Source organism: Gallinula chloropus (genome assembly GCF_964237585.1).
Source record: "Gallinula chloropus genome assembly, chromosome: 31".
Classification (NCBI taxonomy): domain Eukaryota; kingdom Metazoa; phylum Chordata; class Aves; order Gruiformes; family Rallidae; genus Gallinula; species Gallinula chloropus.
Genome location: NC_140116.1, coordinates 1,249,520 through 1,269,027, shown reverse-complemented (window position 1 = coordinate 1,269,027; position 19,508 = coordinate 1,249,520). Strand labels below are relative to the sequence as shown.

The 19,508-nt window shown below is 62.9% G+C and overlaps 1 protein-coding gene across 1 annotated transcript; it reads right to left on the bottom strand.

Moving 5' to 3' along the window:
- Positions 1-3,469: 3,469 nt before the first annotated feature.
- On the bottom strand, positions 3,470-5,420 carry LOC311202679 (inhibin beta C chain-like; the record flags this gene model as incomplete). The annotated part of the gene is made up of 2 exons (XM_084277288.1): positions 3,470-4,779; positions 5,075-5,420. 2 exons carry the CDS (start codon positions 5,418-5,420, stop codon positions 4,037-4,039), a joined length of 1,089 nt encoding a protein of 362 aa, XP_084133414.1. The 3' UTR covers positions 3,470-4,036.
- Positions 5,421-19,508: the final 14,088 nt, after the last annotated feature.

The window sequence follows — 19,508 nt, the reverse complement described above, 5'->3', positions numbered from 1 at the left end:
CACCCATTGCATAAGGGTGTTGTTGCTTAAGCAGTTCCCAGAAAGCAAAGCCCAGGGACCGGCCTGACCAAAATACGCCCCCCCAGGTGCCCCCCCAGGCCCGGCACTTGCTGCACACATGGCTTCTGGGCCTCCGACCTCGTGTCCGGTGGGGTAAGCGTGGCACCTGACGGCCTGACCTCGAGGTGCCAACAGACAGGGGTAGGCAGGGACCCCCCCCCTTCCCACGCTGGGAGCCCACACACCGGCACCGGAGCCCGGCTCCCCCCAGGACACCCACCCATCCCTTGCGGCTCCGCCAGCGCTGCCAGCACAGGCAGTGCCAAAGCCCTGACCCTCACCCGGGATGGGGGGTGGAAAGGGGGGGGGGGGGGCACACGGTTCCAGCGCTGAAAAGCTTCCCCTTCCCTCTTCCCCCTTCCTGGGGGCTGCAAACCGGGCTGGGGGGGGGGGTGGGGGTGTCTGTGTCGGGGTAACGGACACGGGGCTGGTGGCATTTTGGGGGGGGGGGGGGGCAGCACCCCACGCCCCGCGCCAGCCTTGGGGAGGGGGTGGCAGGGCTCGGGGCTCGGGCTGGCGGAGGGCTGGGCGGGGGAAGGGGGGGCAGCCGTGGGAAGGGCACCGGGCCAGGGCTCCCGGCCAGCGGGGGAAGGTCGGCGGCCCCGCTGCCCCCGGCGCCCGCGCTCCTCACCCGCTGCAGCGGGACGGGACGGCGGCCGCCCCGGGAGGAGGCGAGAGACCGGCGCGGACCCTGCATCCCCCTCCCCTTCGGTGCCCCCCTACGCTGGGTCACATCCCGGTCCCATCCCGGTGTCCCCCCCCCGCCCCGGTCCCATCCCGGTCCCCCCGTTTCGCGGCCCGCGGGCGCCGCCCGGTGGCGCGGGGCGAAGCCGGTGCCGGTGCCGGTGCCGAAGGCTCCGGCCGTGAAGCACCCGCGGTCCCATCCCAACCCCCCCCCCCGCGCCCCGTGTCCTCCTTCCCACGGGCGCTCAGGGGGGTGATGGAGGCGGGAGGAGGGGGGGGTGGGGGGGATGCAGCAGCCGGACCGGGGGTGGCCGGTGTGGATCGCGGGCTGGATGGAGATTAAAAATTAACCCTTTTCAGGGCAACAACCGGGGGCTCTCAGGAATTCCCACCCCCCTCCCCCCCGGGAGCCGGGCCCTGCCAAGGGACGCCCTGGCACAGGCGCTCGGACCTTTGCTTCGGGGTCTGTTGATACTGGCAAAGGCTCCTTCCAGGAGCCACCGGCAGCAGCCACACGTCCCTGTCCCGTCCCGGAGCGGGAGCCGAGGGGACGGCACCTGTGGAGCCCCGTGTTCCCCTCCGTGTCCCATCTGGCACAGCCCGAGTGCCGGATCGATGCTGGCTGCACGGCATCTCCCACGCTGGGCCAGGCCATGGGGCAGGGTCCCTGCTGGGATTATGGGTCCCTGTGGGGCTGACACGGGTGAAAGCTCTGAGACACCCCCCACCACAGCCCCCCTGAGTGACCAGGGGTGCTCCAGCAGCACAAGGACTGGGAGATGCCCCCCATCCCTGTGCCCAAGGGCAGGGACAGTGTCCCCATAGGGCTGGTGGACAGATCCTGCCTCTCCTGCAGCATCTGGCAAAAGGCAGAGCTGGAAGTTGGGGGGAAGTAGCAAGAGGGGGGTCTCATTCAGGCCAGGGACCCCCACCACGCTGAGGCTGTGCAGCAGCAACGGGCGGCCAGCCCCACTCTGAGCCCCATGCAGCAGTACTGCAGGGCTGAGAAGGGGAACTGGGGGCACCCTGTCCCAGCTCGAGGGCTTGTGGCACCTGCAGCTGCCTTGGCTCGGGGTCTCAGGCTTGTGTTGCCTTGACTTGAGGCATCTGTAGGGCCACAGGGCCCAGCCAGCTGCTCTCGGCCTCTGCCCGTGCCCGCTGCAGCCTGGAGAGCTCAGCGCTGGCCCCAGGAAGGCTGTTGGGTCGATGAATCCAGCCAGGGAAAAGAGGCCTTGGGAAAAGAAGGGGAAAAACCAATAAAAAACCAAACACCAAACCCTCTTTGGGTTTGCGCAAGTGGCCTTGGGTCCCAGACAGTATCGATCCCCGAGTCTTCCACCCTGCCTGGGCACAGCTGGGTCAGCGGGAGCCCTTCGGGCCCGAGGCCTGGCAGGCGGCACCTCAGCACGGTGGGGAGATGTGGGAGCTCCTGCTTGGTGAGAGCACCTGCTCCAGGGTGCGGGCAGTGTGGGCGCTGTGTCCAGTGAGCAGCTGCTCCATCCCTGCCCGAGGTGTCACACGTTCCATGGGACAATGTGCATCCTGGTCCCTGGTCCAGCTGCAGCTCTGACCAGCCCAGCCCAGCCGGATCCTGGAGCGGGACAGCGGGTGCAGTGTCATAGAATCCCAGACTGGTTTGGGTTGGGAGGGACCCCAAGGACCACAGAGCTCCAACCCCCTGCCACAGGCAGGGACACCAACCTCCAGGCCTGGAGCTACACAAGGTTGCCCAGGGCCCCAGCCAACCTGGCCTTGGACACCCCCAGGGAGGGATGGGGCACCCACCCCGTCTCTGGGCAGCCCCTTCCAGCCCCTCACCACTCTCTCTGCAAAGAACTTCCCCCCAAATGTCTAATCTAACCCTTCCTTCCTTCAGCTTTCAGTCCTTCAAGCCAGATGGGGAGAGGGGCTGACACTGCACCCACCCTCTTCCCACCTCGTTCAGCTCCATCTCCAGCCTCTGGGCTGGGATGGTCAACGCTTCCAGGATGAACCATGGGGCTGCATTGCCCCAGGAGCTCCCCTGCTGAACCTCCCTCTGCCAGCCCCAGCACCTTCTCCCAGCTTTCCCAGCCCTCACACACGGGGGACACATGGGAAGCCGTGGAGAAACCCTGCCATGAGGTTATGCAACGGGGCCGGTGTGTCAGAGCCGCCCTTTGCCCCTAGCTCTCACGGCACTGCCATGGCCCACTTCACAGCAGCCTGGCTGGTGAGGGGCTCCCTCCCAGTGAGGAAGCTGGTGTAGGGTGGTAGGTATTGGGGGGGGGGTCCTGGGCACTGTGTCTTTGGCAGTCTTGTGCGCTGGCCTTCATCTGCTGTAAAAGAGGGACAAGTTGCTTGGTTTTGTCTCAAGGTGGGACAAGAACGGCCTGAAGATGGATGGTTTTGGTGGAAGAGAAGATTTGGGCCAAGTGAGGAGTGGTGCCTTCCCTGGTGGGAGTCACAAGCCCCTGTGCCTGGGGGCTCCTGCACCGTGTGTCCCCCTCGGAAAGGGGCAGAGAGCCTGAGAGCTGCGGGGCTGGCAGCTCTGCAAGTCCTCGGGCACAGCGTGCTGGGGGTGATGGGGGCTGCCCAGCTCTGCTGCCAGAACCAGGAGGGGGTTAGAAGGGGGATGGCAGATCGGGTTCATCCTGCACCCTCCCATGGCTCGTCCACCGCCGGTGCCTTGGTGGAGAGGTGGACGCTGGGGCACACACATGCGTCCCCACACGCTGCGGCCGGGAGTCTTTTATTGAATACCAGGGATGCTTGGAGAGGGACAGCCTTGCCTCCCACTGGGATGGATTTCCCCTTCCTCACCCACCTCAACCTCACACCCGGCTGAGGAGCGGGACCCTCCCGGGCGTGGATGTCCCTCTCCCCTCTGGCCTTGCCACCTCACAGCATCTTTTCAGCTTCCACCTCCCCCGGCAGCCCACAGTGGCCACCGCTGGGACCCATAACCCGATGAGGACACGTTCATGTGGCTACGACATGGCCTGGGACCAGTGTTGGGATGAGTGGGGGCTGCCCTGAGCGTGCTGTGCAGCGTCCTGTGGATCGAAGGGCTTGGCATCCATCAGGAGCCTGTGGCTTGTGGGCCAGGAGGAATCATGGGCAGTTCTGAAAAGGGGGGAAAGAGCCGTGTGGGAGGTGTGGGCAGAGGGGACTTTTGTGGCTTCAGCATCACCCTTGATGCTGAAAACACCTTGGTGGGGTTTCCACTCCCAGCGGGTCCCGCGCTGCCAGGAGGAGGGGAGCCCCGTCGGCACAGGTCCTGCCCGTCCCCCTGCCCCCTCCGGGCAGCCGCTCAGGTACAACCACAGGCGTCAACAATCATGTTGGGGATGTCGGTCTTGACGATGTTGCTGTCCCGGTCATAGTAGAGCAGAGAGAGGGGCCGGCGCTGCGTGGGCACGCAGCAGGAGTCCACGGCGGCGTCCGCGTTGTTGGCTTTGATGAGGTTGAGGACAGCGGTGTGGAAGGAGGCGGCGAGGCCGGGGACGCCGGCCATGTGCAGGGGGCAGAGCCCCACGCAGTAGTTCATGTGGTACCCCTCTGGCTGGATGATCCAGTCCTCCCAGCCGATCTCCTTGAAGTCCACGAAGAATTCCTTGCGGCAGCACATCCGGGAGTCCCCGCTGCAGTCAATGCTGCGCCGCTGGACCCGGTGGGACGTCCTAGCCCGGGCCTGAGTCACCACAAATGGCCAGTGGGAATCACCGTGGCCAGCCAGGAGAGGAGACCCCCAGCCCCCTGCCACCTCCAGCTCCACGGTGAGCCGCGGGCTCCCTCGGCTGAAGAGGCTCCGCACGGCTCGGCTCACATCCAGCGTGGCCCAGCCGGCTCTCTGCACCTCCAGCCGCGTCTCGATGGCCGTGGTGGTGTTGGGTCCTGTTGGGTCGGGCTGCAGGAGCCTGACGGTGACAGGGTGCGTCCCGGAGCTGGGGGACACCCAGAAGAGGTAGAGGGTGGCTTGTAGGATCTCGGTGCTCCCAGCCAGCTCCCCGGAGAAGCGGAAATGCAGGCGAACGCTGCGGGAGGCGGAGGACCCTGGGTGCAGAAAGGAGAGTCAGGGGTGAAGGGAGGGAGATCAGGGGGGGCTCCCCCAGCCAGGGGGGCTCGGAGCCTCAGTTTCCCCTGCCCATGTGAGCAGTGGCAAGCTTGGGATGTGGACGCAAAAAGCTTCTGGACATGGAGCTTCCCACCGCTGGTCCTTGCAGCTGCAGCGTGCCCACGGCACGGCACGCAGCCTGGCGAGACCTTCCTTCCCTCCGTGCCCCCCACACCCCTCCCCACCCCAACCCCGCTTCCCATCCCACCCATGGGGTGCAGGGTCGGTACAGACCTGACTCGGCAAAGCTCAAGATCTCATACTCCTGCCCGCCCATCCCGGGATGAGCGTGTGGGATGCTGCCGTCACGGGGCGTCCCCGGGGAGCCGGCCGTGTCCAGGCGCCGCGCACGCATCCTGCGGAGAGCGGTCAGGAGGGTCCCCCTGGACACGGGCTGGGTGACGTTGGGCCTGTCTGGCAAGCGGAGCTTGGAGAGGATGCTCTGCTTGGCCAGGGCGACGAGGACGTCCCGCTGCGCGGAGGAGGCCAGAGCCGCCAGCCCGCAGGCTGGGCACCACGCTCCCCTGGGAGCCGCCATCCGCAGGAGGCTCAGGAGCAGGAAAGCTACTGCAGCCGCCATCCCCAGCGCCCCGCGGGGTGACAGCTCCAGGGGCCTGGGCAAAGAGGGCTCCTCCGACCCGCCGAATTTGGGAGCGGGACGGCAGCGCTGGGGCGCCGGGAGAGGAGCGCGGCAGTGCCGGGGCTGGGCAGGAGCGCGGGGAGAGGAAGGGCTGGTTCTCCTGACGTGGCCACAAATATTGGCTGATCCTGGGCAAGATAAACGCCCCCGTGATCCCGCCGGAGCCTCTCCGGGCACAGCTCGCCCCCCGTTAAGGTGGAGCTGGGCCTGTGGTGCCCCTGCTGCGGGGGGGGGGGGGCTCAGGCCTGGGGCTGCCCGCTGCGGCCTACCCCAGGGTTGGGCGCCTGGGGAGATGTGGGGGTCTGTCCATGCGTAGGCTGCCGTGGGCCCCTGAGGGGATGGGGGGCCCAGGGTGCAGCGTGGGACCCCCCGGTGTGGTGCGTGGCCCCCCGGGAGTTGGGGGGATGCCAGCATGTCCTGGTATGTGTGTGAGCCCGGGAGTGGGGGGATCCTGGGACCCCCGGTACAGCGCATGGATCCTGGGAAATGGGGGGATCCTGGGCCCCCCGGTACGTGTGTGAGCCCGGGAGCGGGGGGATCCCGGGATTCCCAATACAACGCCTGACCCCGGGAATTAGGGGGGGATCCCGGGACCCCCGTTATGGTGCCTGACCCTGGGAGCAGGGGGATCCCGGGACCCCCATTACAGCTCATGGCTCCTCCTGGGAGTTGGGGGGATCCCAAGACCCCCTGTTCGTGTGTGAGCCCAGGAGCTGGGGGGATGCCAGGATTCCCAATACAATGCCTGACCCCGGGAATTGGGGGGGGATCCCGGGACCCCTGTTATGGTGCCTGACCCTGGGAATTGGGGGGGGGATCCCGGGACCCTTGTTATGGTGCCTGACCCTGGGAGTTGGGGGGATCCTGGGACCCCCATTACCGCTCATGGCTCCTGGGAGTTGGGGGGATCCCGGGAGCCCCATTACAGCTCATGGCTCCTGGGAGTTGGGGGGATCCCGGGAGCCCCATTGCAGCTCATGGCTCCTGGGAAATGGGGGGATCCCGGGACCCCCATTACCGCTCATGGCTCCTGGGAGTTGGGGGGATCCTGGGACCCCCTCTACACGTGTGAGCCGGGGAGCGGGGGGGGCACCCCAGGACCCCGCTGCGGTGCCTGCCAGAGGCGGGGGGGGAGGGATCCCCATTGTGCGGGCCGCGTGCGGACCCCCCCCAACCTCCCTCCAGGACCTCCGCGGCGCTAGGGGGCGCCACCACACCCCTCCCGCCACCACGGCGCCGCGGCCGGGGGGGGTGTGTGTGTGTGTGTCCGGCAGGCGGGGCGATGACGTCAGGCGCGGCGCGGCGGTGACGTCAGGCGCGGCGCGGCGGTGACGTAGCGCGGCGGGCGGTGACGCAGCGCGCGCGCGGGGGGAGGGGCCGCCGCCGCCTCTTTCCCTCTTTTTTTTTTTTTTTTCTTTCCCTTTTTTTTTTTTTCCGGTTTTTTTTCCCCTCCCCCCCCCGCGCGCGCCCCTCGCGCCGCTTCTCCCCTCCCCTCCCCCCCCTCCCTCCCTTCCCTTCCCTCCCTCCGCCCCGGCCCCGGCCCCGGCCCCGCCGCCCCGCCCGGGCGGCCCCGCGCTGGCCCAGGCCCGGCCCGCCCCGGGGTGGCGGCGGCGGCGGCCCCGCGGCGCAGGGCCCGGCCCGGCCCGGTAAGTGTGTGCGCGGGGGGCGGGGGGGACACACGACACGGGACGGGGCTGGGGCTGGGGACGAGCGGGCCGGGGGCTCGGGGCCGGGCCGGGGGCTGGGGGTCAGGGGCTCGGGGCCGGGGGTTCGGGGCTCCGGGCCTGGGGCTCGGGGCCGGGCTGGGGGCTCGGGGCCGGGGTCTCGGGGCCGGGCCTGGGTCTCGGGGCCTGGGTCTCGGGGCCGGGCTGGGGGCTGGGGGCCTCTTCCGGGGGCTCCGGGCCGGGGTCTCAGGGCTGCGGCCGGGATCTCGGGGCCGGACCGGGGGCTCGGAGCCTGGGGCTCGGGGCCGGGGTCTCGGGGCCTGGGGCTCGGGGCCGGGGCCTGGTGCTCGGCGCCGGGCCGGGGGCTGGGGGTCGCGTCGGGGGCTGGTGGCCTCTTCCGGGGGCTGCGGGCCGGGGTCTCAGTGCTGCGGCCGGGGGCTCGGGGCCGGGGCCTGGGACTCGGGGCCGGGCAGGGGGCTCAGGGCCGAGCCGGCCATGGGGATCCCCCCCTGCGTTGCGGTCCCCGCCGGGGCCGCGGCCCCCTGGCTCGGTGCTGCCCGTCTCGGCCCCGTCGTCTCCGGGGCGCGGAGAGGAGCTCGGGGCAGCCCGGTACCCCCAGCGCCGGAGCCGGCGGAGGCCGCGCCGCTGCCCCGGGTGTCTGTCTGTCTGTCTGTCCGTCCGGCTGCTTGCGAGGGGAGGAAGGGGAGCAACAGGTGGGGGAGGAAACCGCCGGGGAAGCGCGGTAACGGGCTCCGGGCCCCTCGCGGGCGATGGCTTTGCCTTTGAACCGCTTCCCCGGCAGCGTCCCGCGTCTCTCGGGCCTCACCGGGAGCGGGGGTGCGGCGGGGCCGGGGGCTGGAGGCTGAGAACGGCCCCGCGACACGTTGAAATCCCCGTGGGGCTGTTCCGGGTGCTCGGAGATGCCCGGGCTGGGTACCGGGGGTGTGTCTGAGCCCAGCCAGGGCTGGGTACCGGGGTACCGGGGCTGGGTACCGGGGCTGTGTCTGAGTCCAGCCCGGGCTGGGTACCGGGGCTGGGTACTGGGGTACTGGGGGTGTGTCTGAGCCCAGCCAGGGCTGGGTACTGGGGCTGGGTACCGGGGTACCGGGGGTGTGTCTGAGCCCAGCCAGGGCTGGGTACCGGGGTACCGGGGCTGGGTACCGGGGCTGTGTCTGACCCCAGCCCGGGCTGGGTACCGGGGCTGGGTACCAGGGTACCGGGGGTGTGTCTGAGCCCAGCCCAGGCTGGGTACCGGGGGTGTGTCTGAGCCCAGCCAGGGCTGGGTACCGGGGTACCGGGGGTGTGTCTGACCCCAGCCAGGGCTGGGTACCGGGGTACCGGGGGTGTGTCTGACCCCAGCCAGGGCTGGGTACCGGGGTACTGGGGGTGTGTCTGAGCCCAGCCAGGGCTTGGTACGAGGGTACTGGGGCTGGGTACTGGGGTACCGGGGCTGTGTCAGACCCCAGCCAGGGCTGGGTACCGGGGCTGTGTCTGACCCCAGCCAGGGCTGGGTACCAGGGTACCGGGGGCGTGTCTGACCCCAGCCAGGGCTGGGTACCGGGGTACCAGGGGTGTGTCTGACCCCAGCCAGGGCAATGCTCGGGCTAGAGGCCCTGCAGGTGAGTTAATATTAATTAAAAGTCTTCCCCTGCTCCATTGGAAACAGCCTGATACAGGTGGTCCCGGGCCCCCAGCACAGATGGAGCTGGTGGATGGTGTTTAGTCCGTTCGTTCCCTCAGCGTCTGGTCTAGCTCATCCCTCTTGTGCACGGCCACCTTTTGGGTTCCCCAGCCTCTTTGTTTTGAGGTGGGTGAAAGCCTTGAGCACAGGGTGCTGCTGTGCTGGCCGCTGGTTTCCACAGGCCTTGGTGCTGCCCCACAGGCCTGGGGGGAGTGCTGTGCAGAAACCCTGCCCTTGGAATGGTGGGCAAGGCTCTAGCAGGTTCATGAGGGCTCTTTCAGGGCGATGTGCAGACCCCAGTGCTCTTCTGCTGTCTCCTAGCATCAGTCACACCTTACCTGAGCAGCTCTTCCACCTCTTCATGAGGCCACGGAGGATCTGAACTTGGTGATGTCCTCACTCCTCCCTAGGGCCTGTCCTGCCTCCTGCTCCAGCTGCATCCTTCCGACTTAGCCCAACTGATTTGTCCTGCAGAGGCTTTGCTGTAAGATCCCTCTCCTTTCCCTCTCTCTAACCCTTTTCTCCCACCATGTGATGACACGTTGGTTGGCCTGTCCTGCCCTATCAAGCAGTGAGGCTGCAGCAGTCAGGACGTCAGGACTGGCTGTGCTGGCCCCTTCCAGACCTTGCCTTGGATTTGAATGTGGACACGTGGGCTAGTGAAGGTGGCAGGGGGCTGGAACTGGGTGGTCTTTGAGGTGTCTTCCAACCCAAAGCATTCTAGGGCTCTGTGAAGGTGGATGTGTAAGGAAACAAGCCCCAGGGGCTCTGTGCAGCATCTCTCTCTGTGGCTGGAAGCTGTTGGGTGAGGCTTCTGCTGTGCCTGGAGTAGTTGGTGGGGGGAGAAGGGAGCAGCACTGCTCAGAGTCGCAGGGATGGGAGATGTGTTTGGGGTTTCCTTGTCTGTCCCTGTTGGAGCACTCACAGGTTGGTTGCAGCAGGTTTTGGAAGGGCTTGGGGTGCTGGGGTGGCCCCTTTGAGTGGATTAAAGGGGAAGGCAGCGATGGGAGGGAAGCAGCAGCGTCGCTGGGAAGGAATCAGCCCCCCCTGCCCAGTGCTGGCCCACAGAAGGGAGCAGTGGAGAGTGTCCCTGTGAGATCCCATCCTCCAGCTGCCCTGCAGCACCTCGTGCTCTGCCTTGGGATATCCTATCCTCTCCCCAGAGCGCAGATGCACTGAGCTCCCCTTATAGCAGGGATGCCATTTGTGTTGCTAAAATTAAGGCGGTGGCAGCGCTGCGGTCCTGAAACCCCATTTCCAGGAGGAAGGTGAATAAACCACCCCCTGGAGAAATAACAATAACCCTGAAAAACTGAGTCTGTTTGTAGGTCTCTTAAAGTGATTAAAGGTCAGGAGACGTTTGGGTGTCTGCCTGGTGAGGGAGTGTGATGTTGGGAGGGGATTTGGGTGGCTTTGGGTGGGTTTTTTATTGAGGGGAGTTTCACCTTCACCTGGGTCTGGGTCTTTCTGTCTGTGGTGCCTCTGTGGCTGTCGGGGCTGAAGGGTCTTAAGGTCTCTGGGAGTTCAGAGCTGGTGGATGCTGCTGGGTCTGTGGCACTTGCACCTTGCTGAGGCTCAAGCATCAGCCTTGAACCAGGAGAAGAGTTCTGGGTTCTGATGCTGCTTCCAGCTCCTGTCAGTCAGAGTTTCTAATAATAACTCCTTGTCTTCTTCCTGGTTTCTTTCATCAAGGAGTCTGGGGGTCCTTAGGGACAGCAGCTGCCCTGGGAATGGTGAGGTGGAGGTGCTGCTGTTGGGGAGCTTGTGGCACAGTGTGGAAGTGACTCGACCCAAAAAGAGCCCAGAGTCCTGACTGTCACCCACTGCTGCTGCCTGGATGTGCTGCTGCTGCCTCCTCCTGATGGGCTGATTCTGGTGGCTTTTTGCTGGTGGGCTGTGGGTTTCTGGGAGCTGGGGAATGGCTCTGTTCTGAGTGACTGGAGTGTTCCCACAGCCTGGCTGTGGATTCTCACAGGGGTGCCGAAAGCCCCGGGTATCCCGAGTGCTTCGGCTGCTCTTGGCTTTGGGGGGCCTCACAGATGGATGCAGTGTAGAATCAGAGAACCCCAGCCTGGGCTGGGCTGGGAGGGACCCCAAGGGTCCCAGAGCTCCAACCCCCTGCCACAGGCAGGGACACCAACCTCCAGGCCTGGAGCTACACAAGGTTGCCCAGGGCCCCAGCCAACCTGGCCTTGGACACCCCCAGGGATGGATGGGGCACCCACCCCCTCTCTGGGCAGCCCCTGCCAGCCCCTCACCACTCTCTCTGCAAAGAACTTCCCCCCAATCTCTCCTCTCCCCCTTCCCTCCTCCAGCTTCACCCCAGCCCCTTGTCCTGCCAGTCTCTGCTCTTCAACAAGCCCATTCCCCTCCTGTTCCTCTGCTCCCTTCAACATCTTGGCACCTCCAGCTGAGATGGGCTCCTGGCTCCTGCTAGAGGGGAGGACGTGGGGCTGGAGAGAAGTTTGGAGCTGACAGAATTCCTGGGGAACCCCATCCTCTTTGCAGTGGAATACAGGAAGAGTTTCCAGCAAGCAGCCAGGGCTGTGTCAGTGTGTCTGGGGCTGTGTCAGTGTGTCTGGGGCTGTGTGTCAGTGTGTCTGTCCTGTAGAGAAGGTGAAGGAGGGTGTTTGCAAGGTCTTTCTTTTCCCTTTCAAGGCCTAAAGGCTTCTTCTCTGGCTTAACCATGGGCTGATCTGGCTGTGGGTTAATTAGTGCCACCTATTAACTTCCTCTAGCAAGAAGTTTCTCCTGTGTGTCTCTGCCCATGAAGTCACCCCAGCTTTGCCTGGTGACTCTCAGAATACAACTGGCTTGTGTCATGTGTGACAGTGCCAGGGGAAGAAAGACACCTCAACTCCCCTGGTGCTGTGGAACAACCAGTTACAGCATCCCAAACGCTGTTGCTTCCCCCATCCTCCCTGGCACCGCTGCAGAGCCCTGGCCGAGCTCCAGAAGGGTCTTGTCGTTGGGTTCATGGGCACCCAGCTCTGTTGGTGCTCTGGGGTGCACCCCCTGTTTATTTTTCCCCCTCTTCCTGGGTGAGAGCTTGAGGATCCCTGGGAAGTGAGCTGCCTGGCAACGGGGGATTGCAGCTCCTGGAAGGAGCTGCGGCGCTTCGCAGCCCTTCCCATCGGTGCCACCCAAGCAGAGCTGTGCAGACAGCAGCTCTGGAGGCTTCAGGGCAGGGAGATGCTGTCCAGGCTCCCTGGGCAGCAGAGAGGGGTCCCCTCCCAGGAACTCTGCTGTAGCTGGTGGTTATTTCCTGGGGGGCAGCAATGTGGCCTCATGGCTGGGAAGGCTGATGGCATCTTAACTGCTTGTGTCAGCACAGGCTGGGGGTGACCTGCTGGGGAGGAGCTCTGAGGAGAAGGACCTGGGGGTGCTGGTGGGTGACAGGGTGGCCACGAGCCAGCAGTGTGCCCTGGGGGCTGAGAGAGCCAAGGGGATCCTGGGGGCAGCAGGAGGAGTGTGGGCAGCAGGTGACAGGAGGGGATCCTCCCCCTCTGCTCTGCCCTGCTCAGGCCCCACTGGAGTGTTGTGTCCAGGTCTGGGCTCCCTGGGATCACAGGGACAGGGATCTGCTGGAGAGAGGCCAGAGGAGGGACAGAGATGCTGAAGGGCCTGGAGCATCTCCCCTGGGAGGAAAGGCTGAGGGAGCTGGGGCTGTTCAGCCTGGGGAGGAGAAGACTAAGGGGGGACCTTATTCATGTTTATAAATATCTGAAGGGTGGGATGCAGAGGGAATGGGCAGCCCCTTCTCAGTGTCTGTGGGGACAGGACAAGGGGTGATGGGCTCAAGTTGGAGCACAGGGAGTTCCACACCAACATGGGGAAGAGCTTTTCCCCATTGAGGGTGAGGGAGCCCTGGGACAGGCTGCCCAGGGGGTGTGGAGTCTCCTTCTCTGGAGAGATTCCAGCCCCCTCTGGATGCCAGCCTGTCCCAGGGACCCTGCTTGGGCAGGGGGTTGGACCCAATGAGCTCTGGAGATCCCTTCCAACCCCTGTGACATTTGAAAGGCTGGTGGGATGCCGCTGAGCACCAGAGTTACCTTCCCTCCCCCTCTCCAAACCCATCACACTCCCCTCCATCACTTTTTATACCTCCTCTCCATTCCTCCACCCAGCTGGGAAGCCCAAACACATCCAGCCCTGTGCTTCTGCAGAGACATTTTTGTGTCTTGAGTGTGGGCAGGAGCAAGAGGAAGGGCTGCTGGTTCCCCCCCCCTGCCTCCCAGCACTGGGATTCCCCTGCCTGCGTGTTGGCAGCGGGGCGCATGCGGCTTCTCCTCCCCAGTCCAACCCAGTCCCATTCTGTATGGGGAGCACAGGCTGTCGTGTTCTGCAGGCTGAGTCACTGCTGCCTCCCAGTGAATTTTGGGGAGGGTTGTTGAGTGTGGGCAGGTGCAGCCTACCCTTCAGAGCAGCTCCTGGGGTGGGGTTTTTCTTTTTAATGAAGTTTTAAAGAGTTTTGATCTTGCTTTGACATCCTCTTGTTTGAGAGACGAATTCCTCCTCAGCTGAGTTTAGACACAAGAGCTGCTTTGGTACAGGAGGTGGTTGCTGTAGCTTGGAAACAGACCTCTTTTAGGAGGCTTTGGGCAGGGGGATTTCCTATCTCTTAGGGCCATGAGGATGCTTAAAGGGGTTGGAGCAGCTCCCCTATGGAGAGAGGCTGAGGGAGCTGGGCTGGGTCAGCCTGGAGAAGAGAAGGCTGTGGGGGGACCTCACTGCAGCCCCCCAGTCCCTGAAGGGACCCCAGGAACAGGAGGGGAATGGGCTTGTTAAAGGGCAGAGACTGGCAGGACAAAGGGATGGGGTGAAGCTGCAGGAGCTGTCTTGCAAGTGCTTGGGGAGCTGGTATCCTTCTCCTTCATGAGGAAACAGGGAGAGATTGGTGTCTTTCTGGTGTTATTTTTTGAAGCTGAGAGGAGGGGAAAGGAGCTGCCATCTGTCAAAGCGTTTTCACAGGTTCTGCAAAGCCTGGAAGGACCAGCTTTTGCTTCAGAGCAGCCCAGTAGCAAACTGGGATGAAGGGGCTGGGCTGGTGAGCAAGGCTCCTCCAGGATGGGTAGTAAAGGTGAAGTGCAAAGAGGGTGCAAGGAGGGATCTGTGGGTCTGGTAGTGACCTTTGTACCCTCACACCCCCTCTGCTGGGTCCTGATTCCCAGCCTGGTGACAGTGTTGGTGCAGAGTTTGGGGGGTTGGGTTGTGGGGGGGGAGTTCTCTTTGGTTTGGTGTTGAGGTGGGGTTGGTGGTGTGGGGAGCGCTGTGGAATCCAGAGAAGCTTTTTGAGCTCTTTGAGATTGGTGCCTCATCACAGAACGTTGGGAGGGACCCCCAAAAGCTCACCCAGCCCAACCACCCCCTCCAGAGCAGGGTCACCCAGCCTAAATCCCATGGGAACACACCCAGGAGGGGGGTTTGGATGTCTCCAGAGGAGGAGACTCCCCAGCCTCTCTGGGCAGCCTGGCCCAGGGCTCTGCCACCCTCCCAGGGACAAAGTGACGTTCCCATGGAGCTTCCTCAGCCCCTTGTCCTGTCGCTGCCGCCCCTGAGCAGAGCCTGGCCCCAGCCTCCTGCCTCCCACCCTCTACACCTCCACAGGCACTGATGGGGTCACCCCTCAGCCTCCTCTTCTCCAGGCTAAAGACCCCCAGCCCCTCCTCATGAGGAGGGGGTTCCACTCCATCGCCTCAGTGGCCCTGCAGGCTGGGATGTCTGTCTGTCTGTCTGTCTGTCTGTCTGTTGTGGATCCCTGTTGTGTTTGGCTGGTTTGTACCTTGTCATTACCCACGTGTTTCATATATCCCATCTATTCTGTGGGCTGGAACTGGTGTGGTGAGTGGAAGTGTCCAGATTGAAGGTGGCTGAGTTGATATGGGGCAAACTCAATAGAGAAAAAGGCTCCTGTCCCCACCAGACCCCCCCAGCAGATCAGACTGAATTGAAGTTCTTAGAGCTCCTCATCCATTATCAGAGCTTCTGGGTGCTCCCACCCCATGAGCTCTTCAGCACAGAGACTGTTTCCCTTTTCCTTTTCCTCTTTTTCCTCCTTTTTTTGGGTATGTTCCTCACATGGTTTAAAGCTGAATGAAGGAAGGAGGAGAGGAGAGATTGGGGGGAAGCTCTTTGCAGAGAGAGTGGTGAGGGGCTGGAAGGGGCTGCCCAGAGAGGGGGTGGGTGCCCCATCCATCCCTGGGGGTGTTCCAGGCCAGGTTGGATGGGGCCCTGGGCAACCTTGTGTATCTCCAGGCCTGGAGGTTGGTGTCCCTGCCTGTGGCAGGGGGTTGGAGCTCTGGGACCCTTGGGGTCCCTCCCAACCCAGCCCAGGCTGGGATTCTCTGATTCTCACAGCCAGGCTCCAACCAGCAGCGATGCAGGGGAGGGGAGAGGAGGAGAGGGGGGGGGGAACAGCCCAATTTCCTGCTGCCTCATTAATAACAATAATCAGTTTGCCTTCCCAATTCAAAGGATAAGCAAACAAACAGCTGCTGGGATCGATCCATGGGGCTGGCTTGCTGCAGCAGCCCCGGGCTTGCCGACACACACCCCTCACTCTGCCTCTCCCATCCCCTCCTCTCCCCTGGCACCGGCTCCTGCTCTATTTTTAAGCTCTGTATTGCGGCATTTCTCTTCCTGAATTATTTAGCGGTGGTGGGAGCTGAATGGAGGGTGCTCCACGGTGCTGCTGCTGCTCCTGAGTGCCCACGTGGCTCCTCTTGAGCCATTGACAGATTTGGTTCATGTCAAATCACTCTCCACTCTCAGAGGGGCTGGAGGGGGCTCGGGTGCTGCCCGGGCAGGACCGCGCGGATCCCGGCGTGTTCGGGGCAGACAGACAGGGAGGGGGTGGTTGCCATGATAACACATCCTCAGCTGAGCCAGATTTCAATGGAAAGTCCTTTTTTTTAAAAAATACAGGAAAGAAAAGTGCTTTTTCACTGCCTGGAGCCTGGCTTCAGCCTTGGGAAGTGACACCTCCACGCATGTGGAGGGGAGAAGATGGCATCAGGCAGGGGGCATGGCTGAGGCTGACCCAGAGCTCCCTGGCTGGAGGGGTTTGATGCTCAGCAAGTAAAAGCTGTAATGTCTTTGCAGTGTGAGCCCTGTGCCTCAGGGCTGGGGCTGGGGCTGGCCCTGTTTTACACCTTCATGAATGATCTGGATTGAGTGCACCCTCCTTAACACCGAATTGTGTGGGAGTGTGGGTCTGCTGGGAGGCAGGATGGGGCTGCAGGGGCACCTGGGCAGGCTGGATCCCACTGTATGGGGTTCAGCAAGGCCAGATGCTGGGTCCTGCCCTTTGGTCACAGCCCCCAGCAGCACGACAGGCTGGGGGAGAAGGACCTGGGGGTGTTGGTGGGCAGCTGGCTGGACACGAGCTGGGGGGGTGTGTGCCCAGGGGCCAGGGAGGCCAAGGGCATCCTGGCTGGGTCAGGAATGGTGTGACCAGCAGCAGGGCAGGGATAGCTCTGCTGTACTCAGTTCTGGTGAGGCTGCACCTTGAGTGCTGTGTCCAGTTTTGTCCCCTCACTGCAGGAAGGATGTGGAGATACTGGAGTGTGTCCAGAGGTGGGAGATGGTGCTGGGGAAGGGTCTGGAGCACAAAGTCCTGTGAGGAGTGGCTGAAGGAGCTCTGGGGCTTTTTAGTCTGGAGAAGGGGAGGCTGAGGGGAGACCTCATTGCTCCCTACAACTCCCTGCAAGAGATGTTGGGGTCGGTCTCTTCTCTTGGGTGACAGTGATAGGAGGAGAGGGAACGGCTTAAAATTGCACCTGGGGAGATTTAGAATCAGAGAATCCCAGCCTGGGCTGGGTTGGGAGGGACCCCAAGGGTCCCAGAGCTCCAACCCCCTGCCACAGGCAGGGACACCAACCTCCAGGCCTGGAGCTACACAAGGTTGCCCAGGACCCCATCCAACCTGGCCTGGAACACCCCCAGGGATGGATGGGGCACCCACCCCCTCTCTGGGCAGCCGGTTATCAGGAGGAATTTCTGTGCTGAAGGGGCTGCCAGGTGCTGGCACAGGCTGGGTGGTGGGATCACCATCCCTGGAGGGATTTCAGAGCCATGTGGATCTCCTGCTCTCAGCTTGGTGCCTGGATGTTCACGGGGCTGTTTTCAGCCCAGGCAGCTCCCAGCACCAACCTGCTGCCCATCTCATCCCTCCTGCTCCCTGCTGCCCCACACCAAGGAGTCTTTCCTGCTGCATACACTGTCCTACAAAACAAAACACCAGGAGCCCCTGGCTGGAGGACATAGGAAAGACCTTTGGTTATTAATATCTGCCTGGGAGTGTTCCCATCCCTGCTGCTTGGCATATACCTGGCAGCACCCAGAGGTTGAGTCACGTCAGGCAGCCAGCTCTCCAGCTCCCTCCTGCAGTCCCCGTGCTCGTAGTGTCCTTGGGAGGGGATGCTGGCTGGAGAACACCTTCTACCTCTGTGCTGGAGTAATTAATGACAGCTCCTTGTGATGAGCAAGGTCAGTCCCAGCTGTCTGGCTGCTCCAGGGCTGCTTGCTCTGCGTTTGAGGTGCCTGGAGTGAGGAGTCTGCCCCAAGTGCTTTTGTTTTGGGGGTTTCCCCCTAAGGGAAGAGGGGTTTTGCTGCTCTGGGTGGGTGAAGGAATGTGTTGAAGCCCACCAGTAACTCAGTAGGGGCTTTTCCCACTCCCAGCCACTGTTGGTGTCTGCTGGAGGCTGCCTGGGATGCTGCTGTGACCTGGGAGAGCCCAGTCCTGTGCTGGTGGCACCAGTGCCATCCCAGCAGCTCAGTGTCACAAGTCCTGGCTTCCCCACCCCTTCTGATGGATACACCTTTTGGGGAGGGGGGCACAGAGCCTGCCTTGGAGCTTTCCCCCTTTGTTTCCTCTGTGGTATCTCTGTGTGAGGCAGGAGCACAGACAATACCTGGAGCTGCAGCAGCTTCCCTGTGCCCTCCTTCCCCTGACCTAGTTCCACTGTGCACACACGCCTGTGATCCCTCAGCAGACAGCTCTGAGGTGTGAAAGGCAGGAGCCCTTTCTTGCAGGGCTTTGTCCAGGCTGCTGGTGAGGCTGACTCACTCTTCCTTCTCCTCCTCCTCCTCCTCTTCCTCCTCCCACCCAGGATTTTCTGCCTCCCCCATCTAAGGAGAAAGATGCAGCTCAGGAAATCCTCTGACACGCGTGTGCTTGGGGAAGAGGAGATGCTCCCGGCTCTGAGTGGGTTTTGATGGAGCTGGATGTGCCCACAGGAGGCTGGATCTGCCCTGCCCTGGGGCAGGGGATTGTGTCCCAGGGCTGCAAGGTTTTCTTGCTGGGAAATCTGTCCTTGCTGAGCTGTCTGTTGGGTGTGGAGGTGCTGGAGGTCGGCTTTGCAGCTCAGGTTATGAAGCATCTTTCCTTTTGGCTTCAACATCCCTGTTGAGACCTGACAGTGGGGTTTCACCAGGAGGGCCTGAGCCAATTGCCTGTTCTTGCTCTACCCTCTGGGTTTCTTTATAAACAGGAAGACCCTGCAGAAGGGAAAAGCAGCATCCCAAGTGCCTTCCTTTTATAGTGCTGGTCTTGCAGGGCTCTGGAGAAGAGGGTGCCAGCCACTGTCCCAAACGATCCTGAGTTGAACTGCAGCAGATCAGAGATGCTCCTTAGCAAAATGAAGCTGTTTCACTGGGATTTGTGGGGTTTTGTAGGTCTGTGTGGAGCAAAGATCCTTGGTGTGGTGGGCAAGGCACTGCTGGACCTGAGCTCCCTGTCCCTTTGCTCACAGCAGGAGCATCTTCAGGGCTCCAGGTTTGATACTCCAGGGGCCTGCCTGGGTGCTAGGTGACAGGAATAAACACATCCAAAAGAGATGAGCTGCAAAGGAGGAGGGGAGGGAATCCTGATGCTGAGCTGTTAACTTGATCTCTGTGTGAATCTCAGCTTAGCTGGGTTCAGCTGCCGCAGGGAGTCACTCTGAGCACAGGCTTTGTGCTGGGCACACACTGGTGTCCAGGCTGGTTTCCTGCTGAGCCATCCACACAGCGCTGGCAGACACACTCTGTGCCAGCTCCCAGGGCTGGCTGTGCATCAGGCTGAGGAGCTGCTGTCCTAGGAGAGCCCAGGAGCTCAGCAGAAGGTCCTTACCATAGGCTGGGATGGCAGTGGCTGTGTCTCAGGGAGCTTGGGAGCCCATGGTCCAGTTGAGCTGGGTGAGGAGGCACCTTCCTTCTAAAAGTTCTTTACAGAGTTGGGAGGAAGAAGCTTGAAGAAGTAGGAGGCACAGAAGGAACTTGAACCCTTTGGGTCTGTCTTCCTCACACCTTCAGATGGGGAGATGTTCTCTAACATCCATGGAGCCTTTGCATTCCAGTGGGGGGGTGGCTGCTTGTGGCCCTCCACTTGAAAAGGCTGCCACAGCCTTGCAGGGACTCTTGCCTTCTTTCCCCCTCCATCATCCCTTTCTCTCTGGTTCTCCAGCCACGGGACCCCCCCCTCCCTCTTCACATCTCTACATCAGAAGCAGGGAGGTGTTTGCTGCCCCTGGGATCGCAGCAGCTTCAGGAGGAAGAGGAGAGCAGCTGCCCAGGGACATTCACCTCCCTCTGCACGGGCACACGGGTGAGGATTGAAGAGCAGCTCATGGATACGTTTGAACCGAAGCCCTTTGCAGAGCAGGGCTGCCTTGCAGACTCAAAGCTCAGGTTTGGAGCTGAAAT